Consider the following 17,722-nt stretch of genomic DNA (forward strand, 5'->3'; position numbering starts at 1 on the left):
GTGAAGAAATGCGTTAGGAGAAAGTGAAGAGGCGAACATTTCGTTTCCTCAAACACACTACAAGAAAAAAAAAACTTGCATACAATGGTGAAAACTACATCAGTGTACTCATGCGCAATATTTGTGCTGTTCTTCAATATTTTCATTTGTGTGCAATTGATGCTTTTATTCCACCACATTTGAGTGAAATATAAGGTAGCCTTTTTTTACTCCACTATATTTACACGACAGCTTAGCAACTGTTATTTCTAGGATTTTTATATTATTTATACAAAATATAATCCATGATGAATATTTTTGGATAAGCCCTAACTTTCCTCCTTATATTTGAATTTATCATATTTATATATACCGTGTTAAATAGGTCATGTTGTATTTGTATTTGTAAGTATTTGTTATTTTGGTACTTGAAGTGTATTACAATTATATTACTACGTACTTTTGTTCAAGTAAAATGCATTACTTTTACTTGACATTATATATTATAAATAGTATTTTTATAGTATTGCTATTTTACTCAAGTAAAAACGTCTTCCATAATTGCTCGGCCTCCTAATGCTTGGCAATAACAAGTTGTAAACCAGCAGGTGTCAGGAGGCTACCACAGCTATGGTGAAATTACCCAAGATGGCAGTTAGAGTATGACACGAAACAGCCTTTAATTTAATTTGTCTAATGATTAATGTTTGTAGTGAAGGATTGTTTATGGTTGAACAAAAAAGGGAATTTACTGTGAAGCGCTGTATCAATACTTGTGTGACGTGTCACTTTCTGTTTAGCTGGTGCACTTTATTTTTATTTTTTATTTTATCTTTATTTCTTAACTTATCTAATAACCCATAGCTTTATATTAATAACCCATAGCATATATTCCATTATATTTTATAATATTTTAATCTTATTTCTGCACTACGTTGTCTGTTGTCCATTGTCGTCTGCCGTCATGCACCAACCGCCAAGTCAAATTCCATGTATGTCTGACATATTATGGCAATAAACGTTTCCTGATTCCTGATAGATATATATACACACACACACACATACATGTATAGTTAAATATTCTTTGCCACATCATGATTTCCCTCCAAGAAATGATGGGCTTGGAGCAAAACAGATATTTCACAGAAGACAGAATAAGAGTTGAAGGTAAAATTTGTTTTATTTCACAAAATAAATGTTTGCACTATTCATCAGACATGCATTACCAAATGCAAGGGGAAACAGGCGCCGTCCTTGCATTAGAAAACATTTAATGTCTAATGACATCAAATGTAAAAAATAAAAAAAAGTTAACAGTTTTCAGGCTGTCCTTTATCAAACCAGTCAAGTATAAAAAGGGACATTTAGGAATTAAGAATCTATTTGAGACATCAGATCAACAGAAAATGCATTGGAGTTATTGCTACTTTTTCACTCATCTTTTGTTCTTTATACACAGTGTATCACTTCGTTGACCCTACTGCAAACATCCATCACATGCTTTTGATCATTATGCAGCAGCAGATGTGGACAGGTTCTTTTGTAGGTTTCATTCCAACAGATGAACACAAAATAAAGGGTTTATTACTATGAGGCTTCAAAATAAATACATAAATAGCATTGTTTTAAAAAGGCACATTATGAAATGTTTTGTCAAAATGAAAGGTTCACATTCAACAATGTTTCTTCCCTTATGCTGAGTTTACTTGAGGTGCAATTTAAGGATAAGAAAAGAGTGCTTTTACCAGCTTAAGCTGACATTTTGTCTGACAAACGATTATGAAAATACATTCTAATGGAAACTAGTTGACAGTATCTAATCTATCTCACTCCAAACAATTATTTAAAAAAAGAGAGTCCTAACTTCTATATCAATGTGTGCATAGCATTTCCAAACATTTGTTGGTTCAAAACTATGAAACACTGAAAACTGCATAATGACCGAACAAATTTGGTTTTGTATGTATGCAAGTGTTTCGGTTAGTTTTGGGAAGAAGTGGGGAAGAAACCTGATCATAAGACATACATGCACTTGGAAAGTGCATACAAATTCCACTGCAACATATATACAAAATTCAGCAAATGTTGAGTGAGTCTTCTTCTGTTTCCAATAAATATTTTCCTGCTGAATAAATATTAAATATTCACACACGTTCAACAGTGACAAAATACTGATCTCACATGAATAAAATGTACATTAATCCCTCACTTTTCTCCACATTATTGCTGGTTTTCTTCAGGCTCTTTGGTAGAAGGACTGCTAAGCTAAAACTTTCAGCCCCTGCGACCTTTCCCCATCATAACTTTGTGACCTCCCCCGCATCTTTTATTTCTCTACTGCATGCGGTCTGTCTGGAGCTGCTGAGGTTGGTACTGGCTGAATGCGGCAGCGGCGGCGGCAGCTCCTGGGGTGGCAGCAGCGGCGAGTGGCTGCTGGACAGTGTATCCGTACCCTGCTGTAGTCATGTAGCTTGTTGGTGCTGGTGAGGCTGCGTAGGGATACTGCTCGTACGCAGCGGCGGCGGCGGCTGCAGCGGTGGCAGCGGCTGAGTACTGGGCATACGCTGCTCCGGTATAGTCAAGGTATGGGGAAGTGGCAGCTGCAGCTGTCGCTGTAGCAGCAGAAGGTTGCACGTGCGGGATCATCATGCTGGGTTGGACAAAGGCCTGAGGGTAGACGTAGTGTGCAGGGACTCTGTGGGACACAAACGGCACACAGGGTCAAAGCAGAGTCACAGGCGTTCTTCCTAGGCTGTAACCAAATTCTGGAAAAACTGAAGAAAAAAAAAAGAAAAACATCAACATCAAGTCCTCAGAACACAGCAAATCCATTCATTAACAACTAAACCCCACCCCTCCCTAGAAATATCAAAGTTAAGGAAGCAGCAAAAACCACAAAGAAACACAAGCGCAGCTTTTAATTTCAAAAAGCAACCGATTCTGAAATTCGATGAGGTATCACAAGAAGACACGGCCCTGCACCCAAAGTTCCACTCAAAACGGTATTTGACAAAGACGCGAGCTTATCGCACAACACCACAACATAACATGAAGAGAAACTATCCACATAGTGTCACACCAACACCACACATACAGGCATGCCCACACACGTTAATAGATCCTAGTGGAAATGGAATAAACTGCAACGTAGCTGCTGAATTAATGATAAACTATGTAATCAAGTGATTGCTATGTTGTATTAGCTTCTTCTGAGGCCTGGTTGTGCTCTAATATATATATATATATATATATATATATACACATTTTTATTTTTTAAAGGTGAACCACTAGATGAGATCGAAGTGCTCCGTTAGAAGAGTAATATTCTGTATGTAGACCAGGCAGGGAATAAACGGATAAATACTAGGCTAGGTGTTGGGGGAAATATGTTTCCCACTTTAAAGTTGTGTTTAAGTCACCCTCTGCAAATAAATTGAGGAGCAGGTGTGAAACTGTTATATCTGGCCATGGACAAGCTTCCCCTTCCCCCTCTTACAGACATACACCCCCCCACACACACACACAAGCATACAGACACACACCAACTTGACTGACAAGGGGGGCTGGATGCATGCTATTTTTGCTCCCCTTGTCATCTCCAAAGGACAAACTGATCTTCTCCTTCAGTAACACATGGCAGGGCACTCGTAGACTGTCATGGCCGCCATCGACGTTCTACTGCCTCGGTGACGTTTCTGAATTCACCTCAGTGTCACCCGACTGGAGGTGTCCTTGCTAATCAAAACGCGGCGCTCCATTTGTAGCACATCTGCATAACGATCACAGCAAAGGCTGATCTGGTTTTAAAAACGGGGAAAAATAGGAAAATAGCATGTATAGTTTTCACCTAGACAAGACAGGAACCAACTTGCTGGTTCCCCTTTATTTGAGACACGACCTTGTATGTGTTAACGGTTAGAGAACTAAAGGGCACAGCTGACTTTAACCATCTCGATTGAAAGAGAAGGGAGGTATTGCACGCCGGGCGCTAAATAAAGGTGCTTTGTAAATCGCCGGGACACATGGGTAATCCCCAGCACATGACCAAAAGACTTCACAGGCACATGGCTCGGCCCACCTGTTGTCCACGGCCGAGCAGCCCTGTCTGTGCCATACATTATTAACAGCGCTGCTGAGTGACTCCCATTTTCCATCTGAATTTGAGAGGCCATGCAGATCAGTGTAGCCAACAGCTGCTGCCTGAGAGAACCACTAAGATCTCTGTCTCCACCCTATAAAAAGGCAGTCGAGGTAAATAATGACTCCATGATCACGTCAAAAGTTAGTTATGATCTAAAAAAATGTTTGAACACAGTGACCCAGCATAATTTGAAGTTTTGACCTATTCATTTAAATTGCTTAATGTAATTTAAATCGATGCTAATTACTACCAGATGGGGGCAATTCAACATTTTCTCAAGTTCTTTCACGTGCTGATAACTGTGTCTGGGTGGTTATGACCATCGCCGAATGGGGAGAGAAATACAAAAGAAAAATCGGTACTTGGTGGCGTGTATAATATAAGCTTCAAGTGAAAGCAATGGGTTAATAAAAGAAAAGAAAAACACAGCAGAATGGGTAAGAAAACAGAAAAAAACCCTCCCACATGCAAGCCAGTGTTTGTTGTGTTGCGGGGGATGGATTTTGAAATGAACACTCTTCGAATGATCGTCGGCCCCCCTTTCACAACAAAACACAATCAACGTGATGTTAAGAAGAAACTGGGAACATGAAAAAAAAAACACAGGCTAAAGCACAAATCAATTATGAAAAACAGAAAAGAAGCAACGCCACGTCGCAGATCTCCCTATCGAAACTCACAAAGTCTGCACAACAACCTCCTGCACCCACCATCTCCCCCAGTGCAAGTAGAAATCAGCACACAGTTAAGCTGAACACCACATCATACTGAAAACAAGGCACACACCAGTCTATGTACTATGTAACACGGGGAAAGAAAAACAGAAGACTTCCATGCATCTAGTCACCATTTCAGTTCGTTTGTGTATGTCAGAGTATACAGGTAACACTTTAGCGCTCTGCCCAATGCAGACTCAGCTATTCCTCAAATCATCATGTCCCTTCATCAGCTATTTTAACCGTTACCGACCCTGTCAGATCAGAGAGAGATAGACAACATGAAGTCAAGTCCTGCATTAGCTGGGGACAAACGTTACTTCCTTCACAGTCAACACCAAGATGAGAAGCACACATTCACGCTCACATGTCCTCATTCAGGATGTAATAGGTGGAAGCAATAAGAAGTTACATTTTTTACAACAACAAAAATACTTTGCAGATTTCCTTACTTTCAGACCATCATATTCTGTGACAGAAAGGTAATTTCTGCAACGTGACATACCCGTAAGGCCTTTGGATGAAAGCTGGATGGATCTGAGGCATGCCGAATGCAAATCCTACAATGAAAAGACAGCTGTTATGTTTTCATTTGAACAACACAATGGACATTATTTTCACTTTGTTTGCAAGATTGCCAATGATTTACAAGAGGAAGATACGGTCTTTGAATGCCACCTTGATTATCTTGAAGTTGGGAAACAAAGCTGTAGTCCAGTCCCTCACCTGGCTGTATGACCCTGGGCTTGGCCCCCAGGTAGGCCAGGTTCACATTGGCTTTCCTGCCATCTATTATGGGGTTGGGGTCCTTGCAGGCTCGGTCAGCAGAGCCCCGGTCTCCCATGGTCACCTGAAGGAAACAGCAACATTTTAAGCTGACCTCATGGAAGGTGCCGTGGACACAAGGATAAGGTGTCACCTACAAATTACGGACAATTGCTTTTCAAGGTCCAACAGAAGCAGTGGGCTCATATTCCACCGGTTGGCTAGGGGGGGGGGGAGAGATCTACACATTTCCTATTTCTAACCTGGCTGTCACGCCGAATTGGAAGCGCTACAATGGGTCTGCTTGCCTACGGGTTCCGACGCTGTATCACTCGACGTATCCACGGCCACGCACGTGTGCAAGCGAATAAAACAAACCATGAACGAGATTTTTTGTTTTTTTACTCACAAATCCATAACCTCTGGATTTCCCCGTCTGCCGATCGGTGATGACAACCGCCTCCTCGATGTCTCCAAACACCTCGAAGTATTTCCTGAGACTCGAGTCCGTTGTGTGATAAGGAAGACCTCCCACAAAGATCTTGGTGAACGTGGTGTCTTTCTGTGACGAGTGCATCATTTTTTGTTTTTTTAGCTGGGTGTTAAAGCGACTTTCCTTGAAGTGAGTGAGGTTCAGATAAAGTAAAGCGCAGCGTTGAGATCAGTTGGAACAGAGACTGTGCGTCGTAGGCAGGCGGCCCCCCCGGAGATGTGACTGTGGGCTCTGAAGGAGGAGGACACCTGTTAGTTTGGTGCGGGAGGTTTCCCAGTTGTCAGTGTGTGTCACAGATAGCCTTCTTAACTCCACCCAGATCCAGACCTCCACCCATGTGTTCGGGCGGCCTACTGGCGCACAGCTGCTAAAACAGCGCCAATGGACGCGCTGCGCACGCCAAGCGAAGAAAGAGACTCCTCCATTTTCTAAATAAAGTTGGTGGCAATGACTGAGAAAAGGATACAAAGCAGAGTGGAGGAAGACGTTTGCCCTTTGAAACTAGATGTATTTGGTGTTGTCGGGTATGTGTGGACTAATTTATTTTAACATTCAGTGTAAAAGTGTCTTCCACAAGTTGGAAACTATACTAAATTAAGGAAACTCATAAAAGTTCCCCAGTGCTTGGTTCCTGACCACTTAAAAACGATTTGATCCTGTGCATTTAAAATCCCAAAATAATGTTGCAAAAACAGGAATATAATTTGGTTTAAAAGTTTTTGAACTAAAATTGGTCCAATGTAATAGAATACTGGAATCAACCTTTATGATACTCACATAGTATTCATTTTTTAAATGAAAAGAAAAAAGATATGAAGGACAAAACGTCGGTGTCCAAGCAGTACAGCAATATCTGTAGATCCTGCTGCTATGCTTCAAGATGTCCTCCCAGGGCTCTCTGGTAAATGTTCATTTTTGTAATGCAGCATGGGGCATGGGGCAAAAAAAATACACCAGTTGACCCCATGAGGGCACTATGATCAAGTTAACTCCAATCTGACGTCTTGTGGACAACTGGCCCAATTATGAGGCAACCATGCATTTTGTATTTGACAGCCAGTACTAATAGTGGGCAAGATTTGAATCAATAGGCTTTATATTTAGTGTCCTTTCTCATGCCTCTGTTGCTAACCTTTAGATCGGGCACAGAACGGACGATTAGTTCAAGGGGACCATACAATTAGCTGACACAACATATACCAATATCTAAGGGAGGATATTTTTAGCTACTTAAACAAAATAGTAGTTTCTTTAAAATGTGCATGCAGATGATAGTTCTGTAACAGTAAAATCCATCAGATATTTACTCTCTGTAAACTTTAGATACAACAAATAAGTCCTTTTAGAATATAGGGCATATTGTTGATTTCTTCTTCTTTTGTTGCATCCCAAGAAAATACATAAAACCAACTGAGTCATGCACTATCACACCAAACTTTGAAAGGACTTCAGGATACAACTCAAAGCATGAGACATCATTATTATGAATAAAAAAATATTGCATTTAGATAGAGGATAATTAGTTATGTGTCGGTGAGACAGACCACAAAAATATGCAAACAGCTCAAATGAGAGAAAGGAGGTCAACGCAGTTCACTGATTGTAAATGTTCTATTCGGGAACATTTTGTACCAATTAAAACATTTTGTGATACCATATAAATACAATTCTGTACATTATTATAGTGTAAATACTATGTTCAAATACATTTCAATTTACAACTCCTTATGAGGGAGAGCAGCTTTGTTCTCTTCATTAAGGTCCTGGGTTGGTTTCATCTTCTTGAAATTACAGCTCCTGTATATAACTCCACAGTTCACCACTTGAATACAAATAGAAATAGATGGGACAGCTCTTCTTCAGAACTAAACTACGTTTACTTCGTCTGTTATTGTCAATTAATCCATTCATTCAATCCTTCTTTTAATAAAATGCATTACTGAGTACCTTGTTAAATTTTCTGTTATATATCAGCTTAAATGCAAAAAGATATTCAGTCAGACAGCAAGACTGGGTGGCATTTTGAATTCCCCCCCAGCATCATAATACACAGGTTTCAGGTCCATACGGTTAGTTTAAAACTCAGGGAACTTGTTATGGAGTTCATGGAGCAGTCTGGAGCCTTTATGGAAACGGGCTTTCAGGCCTCGACCGAAGCCCAGCTGCTGTATCGCCCCTTTTTGCGAAACGACGACACCGGCTTTCCTCAGTCACTTACGTTAGAAAACATCTCATCAGTCCAATATGGAAGACAGTCGGCAGACTCTCAAAGAATCCATTCCAGTGCAAGCATTCAAACATCAACATACTCATGCTGGATGGGGATTATTTCCTCCACAGTGTTACAGTACTTCAACAGGATAATTTAACATGATACAACTTCAGTCACACGCTGAAAGCAACGCGCCTTTAGACGACTTGTCCTCTGTTCAGGGCATGTGGCATCACTCCTAGAGATATGGCACTAAGCTGTACTTGGACACAGATATATAGTGTTTAAATCCACATACGCGCACTATAAAAATAACCTACGACAGATAACAGCAGACATGGAACCGTAGTTCTTTGGTTACCCCCTGACAGATTATATTGACGTAAATATAAATTTGTATAAACAGTAGTACATTCTTAACTTTCATATCCTAGATTACTCACCATGAGCCTCAGAAGATGCATTGTCTTACAAAAATATTACTTAGAATGTTCAGAAACCAATGTAAGAAAATGTATTTGGGTCATATTTAAGTTCTCTATCAAAAATATCCCCATATTGAGAAAACTCATGTATGTGCATAGTCAATCTTCAGTGGACACTAATTAGGATATACCTTCATTAAATGAATACATCAGCATCTTCATCACAAGGAGAGGAGCCATGCTGAAGTCACCCAGAGGCACTGTATCCGACTACGACCCTCAGGTCCCTGCCTTCTCCTAGGAATCGGGTCCCTTCATTGGGTCCCTTCATTGGGTCCTATGTGATCAGAGTCTGGGGTTCTGTGTCCTTGCAGGGCGGCCCTCTGTTGAGACGAGATGGCTTCACAAATACGCCGTGCCCGGGGGGACAGCGGAAGTAAACTCTGCCCTGGACAGTCCCGTTGTGCTTCCCTGTAGGGAAATCCATCATTACAGATGTGTAGAATAATTGTAAAACCATTATATTATAAAAGAAGCTGGACCTCTTGTACAACAGGGGAAAAAAACAGAGCAATATTTAATAATGAATATTGCATAAAACACCCCGAGAACCGTCTCAACTAACAGAAAGTTGACGGCAATTCAAAAAGAAATGAGAAAAGGGCTTACCCACTGCCATGTCAAGCTTTACACCAATCCAGATCCCCTTTGCAAACTCCACCCCTCCGACGTAGTGGACTGTGCCTCTCCTTTTCCCCACCCACACCTGCTCCCCTGGTGCCATCCAGTCAGGAAGCTGAGCTACAGGGGTGCTCTCCTCCCCGCTGGAGTCCCCCGAAGGCTCTGCGCTGCTGGGGTTGGGGCTGGGACAGGGACTCCCGTGGGGCAGGTCTCCCTGGGCCGGCTCCTCGATCGGAGGTTCTCCTCCTGCTCGCTGACTCGGGGCTGTAGATAAGCGTGCACCTGCGGATGGTGCTGCTGCAGATGGAGCTGCTACTTTGTCGGGCACAGATGCCGGGGCTGGGACTACACAAACACAACCTGTGTCGATAATACCGGAGACATCAGGGGAGTTGTGGTTGCCGGTGTCACGCGTGTCTTTGTCCAAACCCTCCTGCTCCCATCCACCTGTGAAATGTTCCGAGTCACCGTCTCCAATGCCGTCCTCGGCCCCTTTAAAGTCAGTGAACTCCTGGTTGGCGCCGGGAACACAGCTGTGCTGCCTGTCTCCGCGATCAGGGACACTGACAGGCGAAAAGGCGGAGTCGCCCGCTGCTGAGAGGGGGGGCAGCCGGGTGTCGCTCCCCACAGAAACACTTTTGGTTTGCGTGCAGCCTCTTCCGGCAGCGCAGTCGAGAGGGTCGTTGGGGTCTCTGGAGGTGCAGCTGAGGTGGTCAGAGCTCTCGCTGCCGCTGAAAGGCATGTCGGACAGCGTGGCGCTGGAGGCGCTGTTTGAAAAGTAGCCGCTGGTGCAGCTGCTGGCTGTGGGGCTCCGGGGCACCTCCCTCTCTCCGGTCCCATCCCCGCATCGGCTTCCCTTCGAGTCACACCGGGAGGGCAAAAGCCCCTCGGGGTTCTCCAGACTAGCGTTGTAGGTCTCAAAGTTCGCAAATACCTCCGGGATGTAAGGCTGGAAGCGGGTGTTGTCCTGAGGGCACTGGTCCAGATTCAGAGTCATGCCCACGCACGCCTCCTCGTCATCAGAATCCTGGCGATCAAAACGAGAGCAGCAGGACAAAAGAAACATCCCACCAGACAGTATGTCAGACAATGCCTCTGTGTGGACAATTAACATGTTTAAAGAGTATTTTTAGAGTGAATGGTGGGAATGAAAAATGTGATAATGGCACATGAATGTAGTGTATGAATGATGGGTCACATTTTCATGTAATCTGAACTCCGCTCCCAGGTGTTTGCTACTGTACCAGTGTGCTCATACGTGGGCTTACACGCTGTTAAATGTGGCAATGTGAGGTCGTGCAGGACTATGTTACCACTTTTTAAACACAACACAGAATAAAAACACTGGTCTCAAGGTACGGGTGCTGATTGGGTTTAGAGAGTTTGTACATATATTGAGTGTTGTAGTTCATGAGATGCGTGGGAAGAATACTAGAAAAACTACAATTTTTTAATGACCCTATACGTAATATACTTTGATTTGATTCTGTGCTAAAAAAAAGAATATTTAAATTTTGTATTTCTTACTACAATTTTTCAGCACTTCCTACGAAGAGTCACCAGCACAGAGGGTAGTGCGATGCTGACAGCAGTGTGAGCTTGTGCCACTGTGCCGCGGGGGAGGATGTGTGTTTGTGCGACTCTTACAATAACCCCCATGGCAGTGTGAGCCGGTGTGTGTCGCACTTACAGCAGTGTGTGGCAGTGTGTGGCTGCGCTGTCTGCTGGTGGGGGTGGAGGTGGTGGTGGTGGAGGTGGAGGTGGAGGTGGAAGGCTTGCAGTGGCCCTCGCTGCCTGCCCTGGGCCGACGCCAGGGGCAGGGAGGGGGGAGCAGTGCAGGGCTGTCCACACATGAGCGCATGCTCTGCGGATGGGTCAGAACAACACTTCACGCACACACACACACACACAGCATGCATAGAGCTGGGCAGGCCAGTTACACAGTTAGTACCATGCAGTTTGATATTTTGCCAAAAAACAGTGCTTGAAGTGTCCTTGGTGTGAGCTTACTTTGAACTTTTTTACAACTTCTTATGATATATATTTGCAGGCTGTTTAACTGCAATCATACACTATAATCCTGCTACTAACTGAACCATTGGATGTTTGCTAGAGACTTCTGCCTCCGAGCTAAAGCATCCCTCACATGGACTGATTTGTGATCTACCTGCGCCTCTTTGAGTCCACTTCAAGCACGGATGAAAAATAATTGTGTACGGTTAGTTTAAATGGTTGAAAAGGCCACAGACCAACACAATAAACACAAACTAAGTCCGCCACGAGACTTTGTTTTGTCCAGTTCGGCATTGTGGCCGTCCCCCAGTTGAAGTCATGCGCCTGTGACTCAGGCTCTTTCATTGCATTCAAGTGACATTTCAGTCAACGTGGTCGTCTGCGCCAGTCATACACGAGCAAAGCCATTTCCACAATCAAAGCATCAGGCAGCTTTGGGCAATTAGTTATTGTTATCAATATCAGGTAGTGTATCACGTTGAGGAAATGTAACTTGATATGTTGTGACATGGTAAAATGGGGTGAAAAATGTTTTCAACAAAACGGTTATGCAAAAACAACACAGCAAAAAGCGAGCATACTCCCCTCTTGAAAAAGATGGAATTAATTTGTTACCTCTTGTCCCAGCAGTGGCCGGGCCTCCAGGACCTTCTTCACCTTGTTCTCCTCTTTAACAGGCAGCAGGCACTTGAGGAACTTAGGTGGCTGAGGGGAGAGGACTTTGAACGGGCTGGAGTTGAAAAACGTAGGGCTCTCCGGAATCAAACCTGCGTCGTAACCCAGTTATATGTCAGCCAAACAGATAGATGTCAAGGAACAACACAACTGCTGCTCCGTTGTGTATTTTACCTGGATTCTCCTTGCCTTTGATGGGTGTGGTACAAAGCAAGGCCTCCGGGGGATTGCTGTCGGCGCCGTCAATAAAATCACACTGGCCCTAGACAATAATACAAAAGGGGTAAATTATGTGAAGAAAAAGTACATTTGACGAGTTCATTTTAATTCAAAAAGAGTTTTGTGATAAACATGTTAAGGCGCACCTGACTTACCTTGCAGTCTTCATCCTCACAACCCGTCAGGTCTGTTTTACTGCATGAAGACTGAGGAGCAAGAGACATCATGTTATCAGCACACTGAATAACAATGGATCCATATGGTTCTGTGGGCAGTGCAGTGAGTAATTGTATTCATTACATGCTGTACATTTGGTGTGCTGATACTCCTTCTCAGGTGTCGTCCCTTGGTAGTGAGCGCTTCCTTCACAGTGACAGCCTTTTGGGGGAAAAAAACGAGACGGGTGCATCTTTACATGCTAAAAAAATCCGATCGTTCCTGTTTTCAGCGTTTCAGCGTGCTACTGTCTAAAATACCTGTCGTAGCCTCTCCAGACTAAGGATGTTCTCCACTTCCAGAACTCCCCGTGTGTACTTCTCTATGTAGGTTTCTCCATCCTGAGTCTGCTCACTGTCTGCACGAGCTGCCATGAGAGCCAAGGTTTCCCTTTCCTCTGGCTCCTCTGAGGCCTGGGAAGGAAAGGGAAGACACTTACAAAGGGCCGTAGACAACAGGCACCAAACTGGTTATTTGTCGCATGTTCTCAATGCAGCCACTGTCAGATACATATGTAGAATGAACAAGTTGTACCTTTGGTATGTTGGAAACAATCTCATAAGTCACACCACAGGAATAGAGAGCGTTCTTTAAGGACATTCTTTTCTTGAGACTCTGAGTGAAACTCTGTGAAAAATAAAACTACATTGATCATCGAAACAAAATCCATCGGCGCAAACAACTGCCTACGCAGGGAACTGAGCCCCTTTTATTAGATCTCATCCCTTTCGAATTGACCTGTTTGTTGTAGATGTTGACAGCGATCCTCTTGCGGAGTACCAGCTCCATGGAGGCGGGGTGGCTGAGCTGCACAGTGGCTTTGATGATCAGATAAATGCGTTCGTTGGGAGACGTTATGCGGTTGAGGTGCACGGAATCGTGGATGGACGAGTCCCAAGAGCAAACTGCCGACACCTGTCGAATCGAGATGTGTTTTGTTAACGCGGATCCACAATTGTCTACAGAGAAAGAATCTGTGCAAGTCGGCTGTGAGTACGCATGCAAAAACAGGAATTTCTGATGATTTTATTTAAATCCTCGCTTCCATTTCAAGCATGATGCTGTGCTATGATTAAGCAATAAGGGACGAGAGTGCTTTATCGTCCAATCATGTAACAGTGTATTGCATTTCAGTAGCCCAGAGAAACTAGTCCCCATTCAAACAGACAAACAGCAACAAAAAAACAAGATTGGTTGCGAAAGCTCGCATTGCCACAAAACCGATAATTTTACCGTTTCCAGCCTTTTTCAGCGATCGCCACCAAGCTGAAAACTGAACTGTCGCGCAAAATCTAACTGTTATTTTGAGTGCGCAGTGGTATGGGATGCTCAGGTCAATGTGAAGAGGTACTGTACATTATCGCTGAATAATGCACCCCCCGTAACTCACTCTTAACCAATTAGAATGCTGGATTTCATCTACCAATATTATAATATGATGTAATGATCAAATTGTTCATTGTCCATTAGGCACATAATTGTAGAAAAACGTTGTGTGATTATGTGAGAAAAAAGAACATCAAGCACCCCCTGAAGAAGTGGATTGGCAGAATTCATACAGAACACACAACTAGTAGAATCAATAGAAAAAACAACCCTCTACACAGTATGACTCTATAAGCAAATTATAGAACGGTGGTTCTTCATTTGCAATTGTGTATGTTTCCAAAGGTGATGTTTTTGGTCCAACACATTGCTTCCACTTTACCTCCTCATCACTGTGCCTGATGATGGGCAGATAGAAGAACTGGCTCCCATGCTCCTTGGGCAGTATGGAGTTAAGGCCGGCAGCACGAGGGCCTGTCAGCTGCTCATTTACTGTCAGATTATCCGCTGATGGCACGAAAGACAGTTAGCACTCGTTCAGGCCTCAAAGCAGATATTAGTGAAATATTATTTGATATAAAGGACCTGAGGGTCTGATTTACCATTTAAATCTAGGAAGAGAACAGGGATGTGAGCTTCCACTCCTGCAGGTGGGGTCCTATAAGGTGTTGAATGTGGTTAACCTTGAGAAAAGGGCTTCAAATGCATTGAGTCTGACACGTGTATGTTAGTGTTTTACCAGTCGGCGGGAGCTCCGGGGATGCCACTGCCAGATGCCGGTACCAGCACAGCGTTCCTCTCTTCAGTCAGACCCACCCACTGCTCCACCAGTCGAGCCTCACGCTCTATATCCTCCTCAGACTTCTCTGATTACATCAATAAGGAGAAAAGTGTCATCCCAACACGTGGACTAAACGTACACAGCAGTCCAGCGCAGGTCCAGGCAGGTGGCGGCTTTAGCATACGGCCAACAACTCACCTTGTTTGTTGATGATTTTCTTGATTTGTTCATCCAGGTACTCCCGACGTTTGATCAGGGCCTCTGACCAGCGCTCTCGGACACAGTTGAGATCTTCCTCCTGCAAAAAGGCAGAGACAATAGTCAGAGCCAGCTGGCTCAGCGAGGCTCCATGGCTCAGTGTTGTGTTATCAGGGCAAGGTGAGGGTGCACGTGCACAAGGGTGATGATCTGTCTGAGGTAGAACCATAACTGCTCCTTAATAAACCCACTAGCCAAGTGAAGATTATTTAAGCTAATTTAAGTTTTTTGTCAAATCATCTAAATACACACACATTAGACCTCTTTTTGACCCCTTTGCAACTCACACACATGCATTCACACTTGAAGTACAGCAGATTACTCTGTGATGGAGCCACAATGTGGACATTAACCAAAAGACCTCAAAGCCAAACTTTTTACGCTTGTTCTGACGACAGCACGCTTCCACCATGCAAAGGACTGTAAATCAAGCAGTCATGCAACGCTGGTGTAATTCAGCGGGGTTTATTATTCCTGCATCCCTTCAGTAGCAAGAGGCAAATAGCAGCATTAGTGTGCAGCAACCTGATGGGGAAGGCAAAAGAGAAAGCGGGACAGAGTCTGGCTGGGAGCTCAGCCAATGGGTGGAACTGTGTTTTGTGTAGAGGAGTGATTGGTTGGTGTGATTGATAATTATGGCGTCATTAATCGGCCACATGTGCAGCTGCTTTTTAACAAAGCGCAGCCCTCTGGCTCCTGCCTCACATGCCCTCAGCAACAGGCCCGGTCGCAAACACATGATGACTTTGGTTTCCTTCAGGCTGCAGAGTGAGCTACAGGGGGAGCAGCAGCATGAGGAGACTTGAAAGGGTACCTGATAACTATCCATATCGTCTTCCTCCTCTTTCTGGCAGGAGAGAACACACTCAGTCAAATGTGTGGAACCAGAAAAAGGCTGTGACATCACAGCTCAGTGTGTACCATTCACTGATCAAGTTCATGCTCATATTTTTTAAAATATTAAAAACCCTGGGATGCACTTTCTTAATGATTCTGAATGTGGCAAAAAAAAGAATGGCTTCCCTTCTACATCAGCGCACATCAGTGCATGTTAACAGAACAAACTGGGCACTAACAAGTTTGTGTATTCCTTGGCTTTCTTTAGACTCACTGCCAGCTACCAGATAACCCACTCAAGGCACGAAACCAGAGATGGACACATTTGGGTAACTCAGCAAAATATTGTATATCATTGGCACGGCGCAAGCATACTGTTCCCAAATGCAGGAACCAAAAATACATACAAATCATCATTGTATTATTTAGAATAAAAAATGGTTTATAGTTGCACGTGACTGTATGGAAAAAATGTGTGTGTGTGTTGCACATACCTGGTAGCTATCGAGGGGTCTCTGTAGTTTGGTGGAGCGTGCAGACACACAGCCAATAGAGATGGACACCAAAGCCTCCACCAGCAGAGGCAGAGTACCTGAGTTGTGGACCGGCTTCACACAAACCTGCAGCCTCCTGGAGTGACCCTGCTTGTACAAATGCCATCAGAATCATCAGGATGCTGCAGCCAGTGCTGCACTTCACAGTACGACGATGTACAAGAATATTTATAGTAACATAATTACCCATGATCCTGATGAAACTACAGTTAATAACTATTATAAAATATAAAAATTACTATTTTTCTTTTAGCATTTGCGCAAACTGTCACCATGCTTGACACATGAGGTACATATTCTATGAAAATGTCATCCTCTGCTTCTTCTTCTGTAAGATTTCAGAGCCGAGAAGTCTCTTAAACAGCTTGTTCTGATCAAACAGTAAATGGTCTGTATTTGCTCTAGCCATGTGGTCACTCAAAGGGCTTTCACACTACATGTCACCATTCACAACCAGCCATACGCTGATGGCAGGTGACACCTTGCAGGAATATCCTATTATTATTATTCACACCGATTCATTCAACGCAGCCACACACTGCAGTTGAAACTGATTGAAGGACGACCCGCTCTACCACTGAGGAGCAAGGAAATGAGTAATTTTGTATTGTAGTTATCCACAATCCGTGAGTCTTAAATAGTCCTAAAGGGAACACTGTCTCATGGTCTCTTTATCTGACCTGTCTGAGTTGGAAGACACCTCCTGTGCTGATGTCTTTCCCGGGGTGCAGCTCCACCGATGAGTACTCGCCCTGTTCGTTCAGCTCTTGGATGGAGGTCACCAGCTCGATTCTGCGAGACACCTCACTCCACCTACAACAAGCAATCGCCAAGATGGGTTAGGTGAGAATGGTCAGTGTGTGTGTGTGTCTGGGACAGTTCAAAAGTCTGAGTGAGACATGTGATGCATGGACCTGTCCCGGAGCGTCTGGGTCTTTGCCTCCAGTGCGTCCAACTCCCAGAGCGACCGTCCGTTCCCGGCACAGCGGTGACCCCACACTTCGATGGCCAATGCTCCATCTGATATAAACTCCAAAAACTCATCCGTCACATGCACAATGTAGTCCTGCAGACAGAGAAAGAGAGGTTTGCAATAGAGTTAATTTAAAAAACAATTTGAAAAAGTGATGGGAATACAATTTGTAATGCCTCGGGGTTAGGCATTAGCATCCTTTAGTTGAGACAAGCGGGCCGTTTAATGTACCTTGCAGTGATCAAACTGCACCGTAAACTGTGCATCTGGGCTTCGAGGGGAAGGTACATCTGGGCTGACCATGGGAGGAGCCACAGTGGGATCACCGTGCTCCCAGAAGGTGTATTGACAGAAGACAAAGTTGGACAGGTTGAATGGCAGACCTGTAGCCTCCCTGATCCGCACCTGCAGCAAAGAGACGGGCTTATCTTAGAGAAATGTCTCTTCATTAAATGCAG

The 17,722-nt window shown here is 43.8% G+C and overlaps 2 protein-coding genes across 7 annotated transcripts in view; both read right to left on the reverse strand.

Moving 5' to 3' along the window:
- Nucleotides 1-1,145: 1,145 nt before the first annotated feature.
- Nucleotides 1,146-7,134, reverse strand: rbm24b (RNA binding motif protein 24b). Of its 3 annotated transcripts, none has more exons than XM_062565336.1 (4): nt 6,872-7,134; nt 5,515-5,686; nt 5,342-5,396; nt 1,146-2,674 (listed from the first exon to the last, which is right to left on the reverse strand). In XM_062565336.1, exons 2-4 carry the CDS (start codon nt 5,678-5,680, stop codon nt 2,314-2,316), a joined length of 582 nt encoding a protein of 193 aa, XP_062421320.1. In that variant the 5' UTR covers nt 5,681-5,686; nt 6,872-7,134; the 3' UTR covers nt 1,146-2,313. The 3 variants fall into 3 exon arrangements, with proteins under 3 accessions (XP_062421320.1, XP_037309117.1, XP_037309118.1); XM_037453220.2 differs by lacking the exon at nt 6,872-7,134 and adding an exon at nt 6,011-6,844; XM_037453221.2 differs by lacking the exon at nt 6,872-7,134 and adding an exon at nt 6,011-6,835 and having other exon boundaries at nt 5,563-5,686.
- Nucleotides 7,135-7,686: 552 nt separating this feature from the next.
- Nucleotides 7,687-17,722, reverse strand: part of kif13a (kinesin family member 13A) — a 31,228-nt gene continuing 21,192 nt past the window's right edge. The window contains exons 22-40 of one of the 4 annotated variants that reach the window (XM_037453218.2): nt 17,496-17,669; nt 17,206-17,357; nt 16,972-17,104; nt 16,232-16,378; nt 15,715-15,747; nt 14,841-14,940; nt 14,601-14,727; nt 14,464-14,519; nt 14,244-14,368; nt 13,274-13,450; nt 13,070-13,162; nt 12,796-12,948; nt 12,629-12,697; nt 12,475-12,525; nt 12,275-12,362; nt 12,041-12,192; nt 11,103-11,276; nt 9,401-10,439; nt 7,687-9,202 (exon numbers count right to left, since the gene is read on the reverse strand). In XM_037453218.2, coding sequence (XP_037309115.2) covers nt 9,069-9,202; nt 9,401-10,439; nt 11,103-11,276; nt 12,041-12,192; nt 12,275-12,362; nt 12,475-12,525; nt 12,629-12,697; nt 12,796-12,948; nt 13,070-13,162; nt 13,274-13,450; nt 14,244-14,368; nt 14,464-14,519; nt 14,601-14,727; nt 14,841-14,940; nt 15,715-15,747; nt 16,232-16,378; nt 16,972-17,104; nt 17,206-17,357; nt 17,496-17,669 — 3,177 coding nt within the window. In that variant the 3' untranslated portion in view covers nt 7,687-9,068. Of the gene's footprint in view, nt 9,203-9,400; nt 10,440-11,102; nt 11,277-12,040; nt 12,193-12,274; nt 12,363-12,465; nt 12,526-12,619; nt 12,698-12,795; nt 12,949-13,069; nt 13,163-13,273; nt 13,451-14,243; nt 14,369-14,463; nt 14,520-14,600; nt 14,728-14,840; nt 14,941-15,714; nt 15,748-16,231; nt 16,379-16,971; nt 17,105-17,205; nt 17,358-17,495; nt 17,670-17,722 lie in introns of all 4 variants that reach the window. The other 3 variants (XM_062565333.1, XM_062565334.1, XM_062565335.1) reach the window with 3 other exon arrangements.

Source organism: Pungitius pungitius, chromosome 11, assembly GCF_949316345.1.
Source record: "Pungitius pungitius chromosome 11, fPunPun2.1, whole genome shotgun sequence".
In the NCBI taxonomy this organism is placed as follows: Eukaryota; Metazoa; Chordata; class Actinopteri; order Perciformes; family Gasterosteidae; genus Pungitius; species Pungitius pungitius.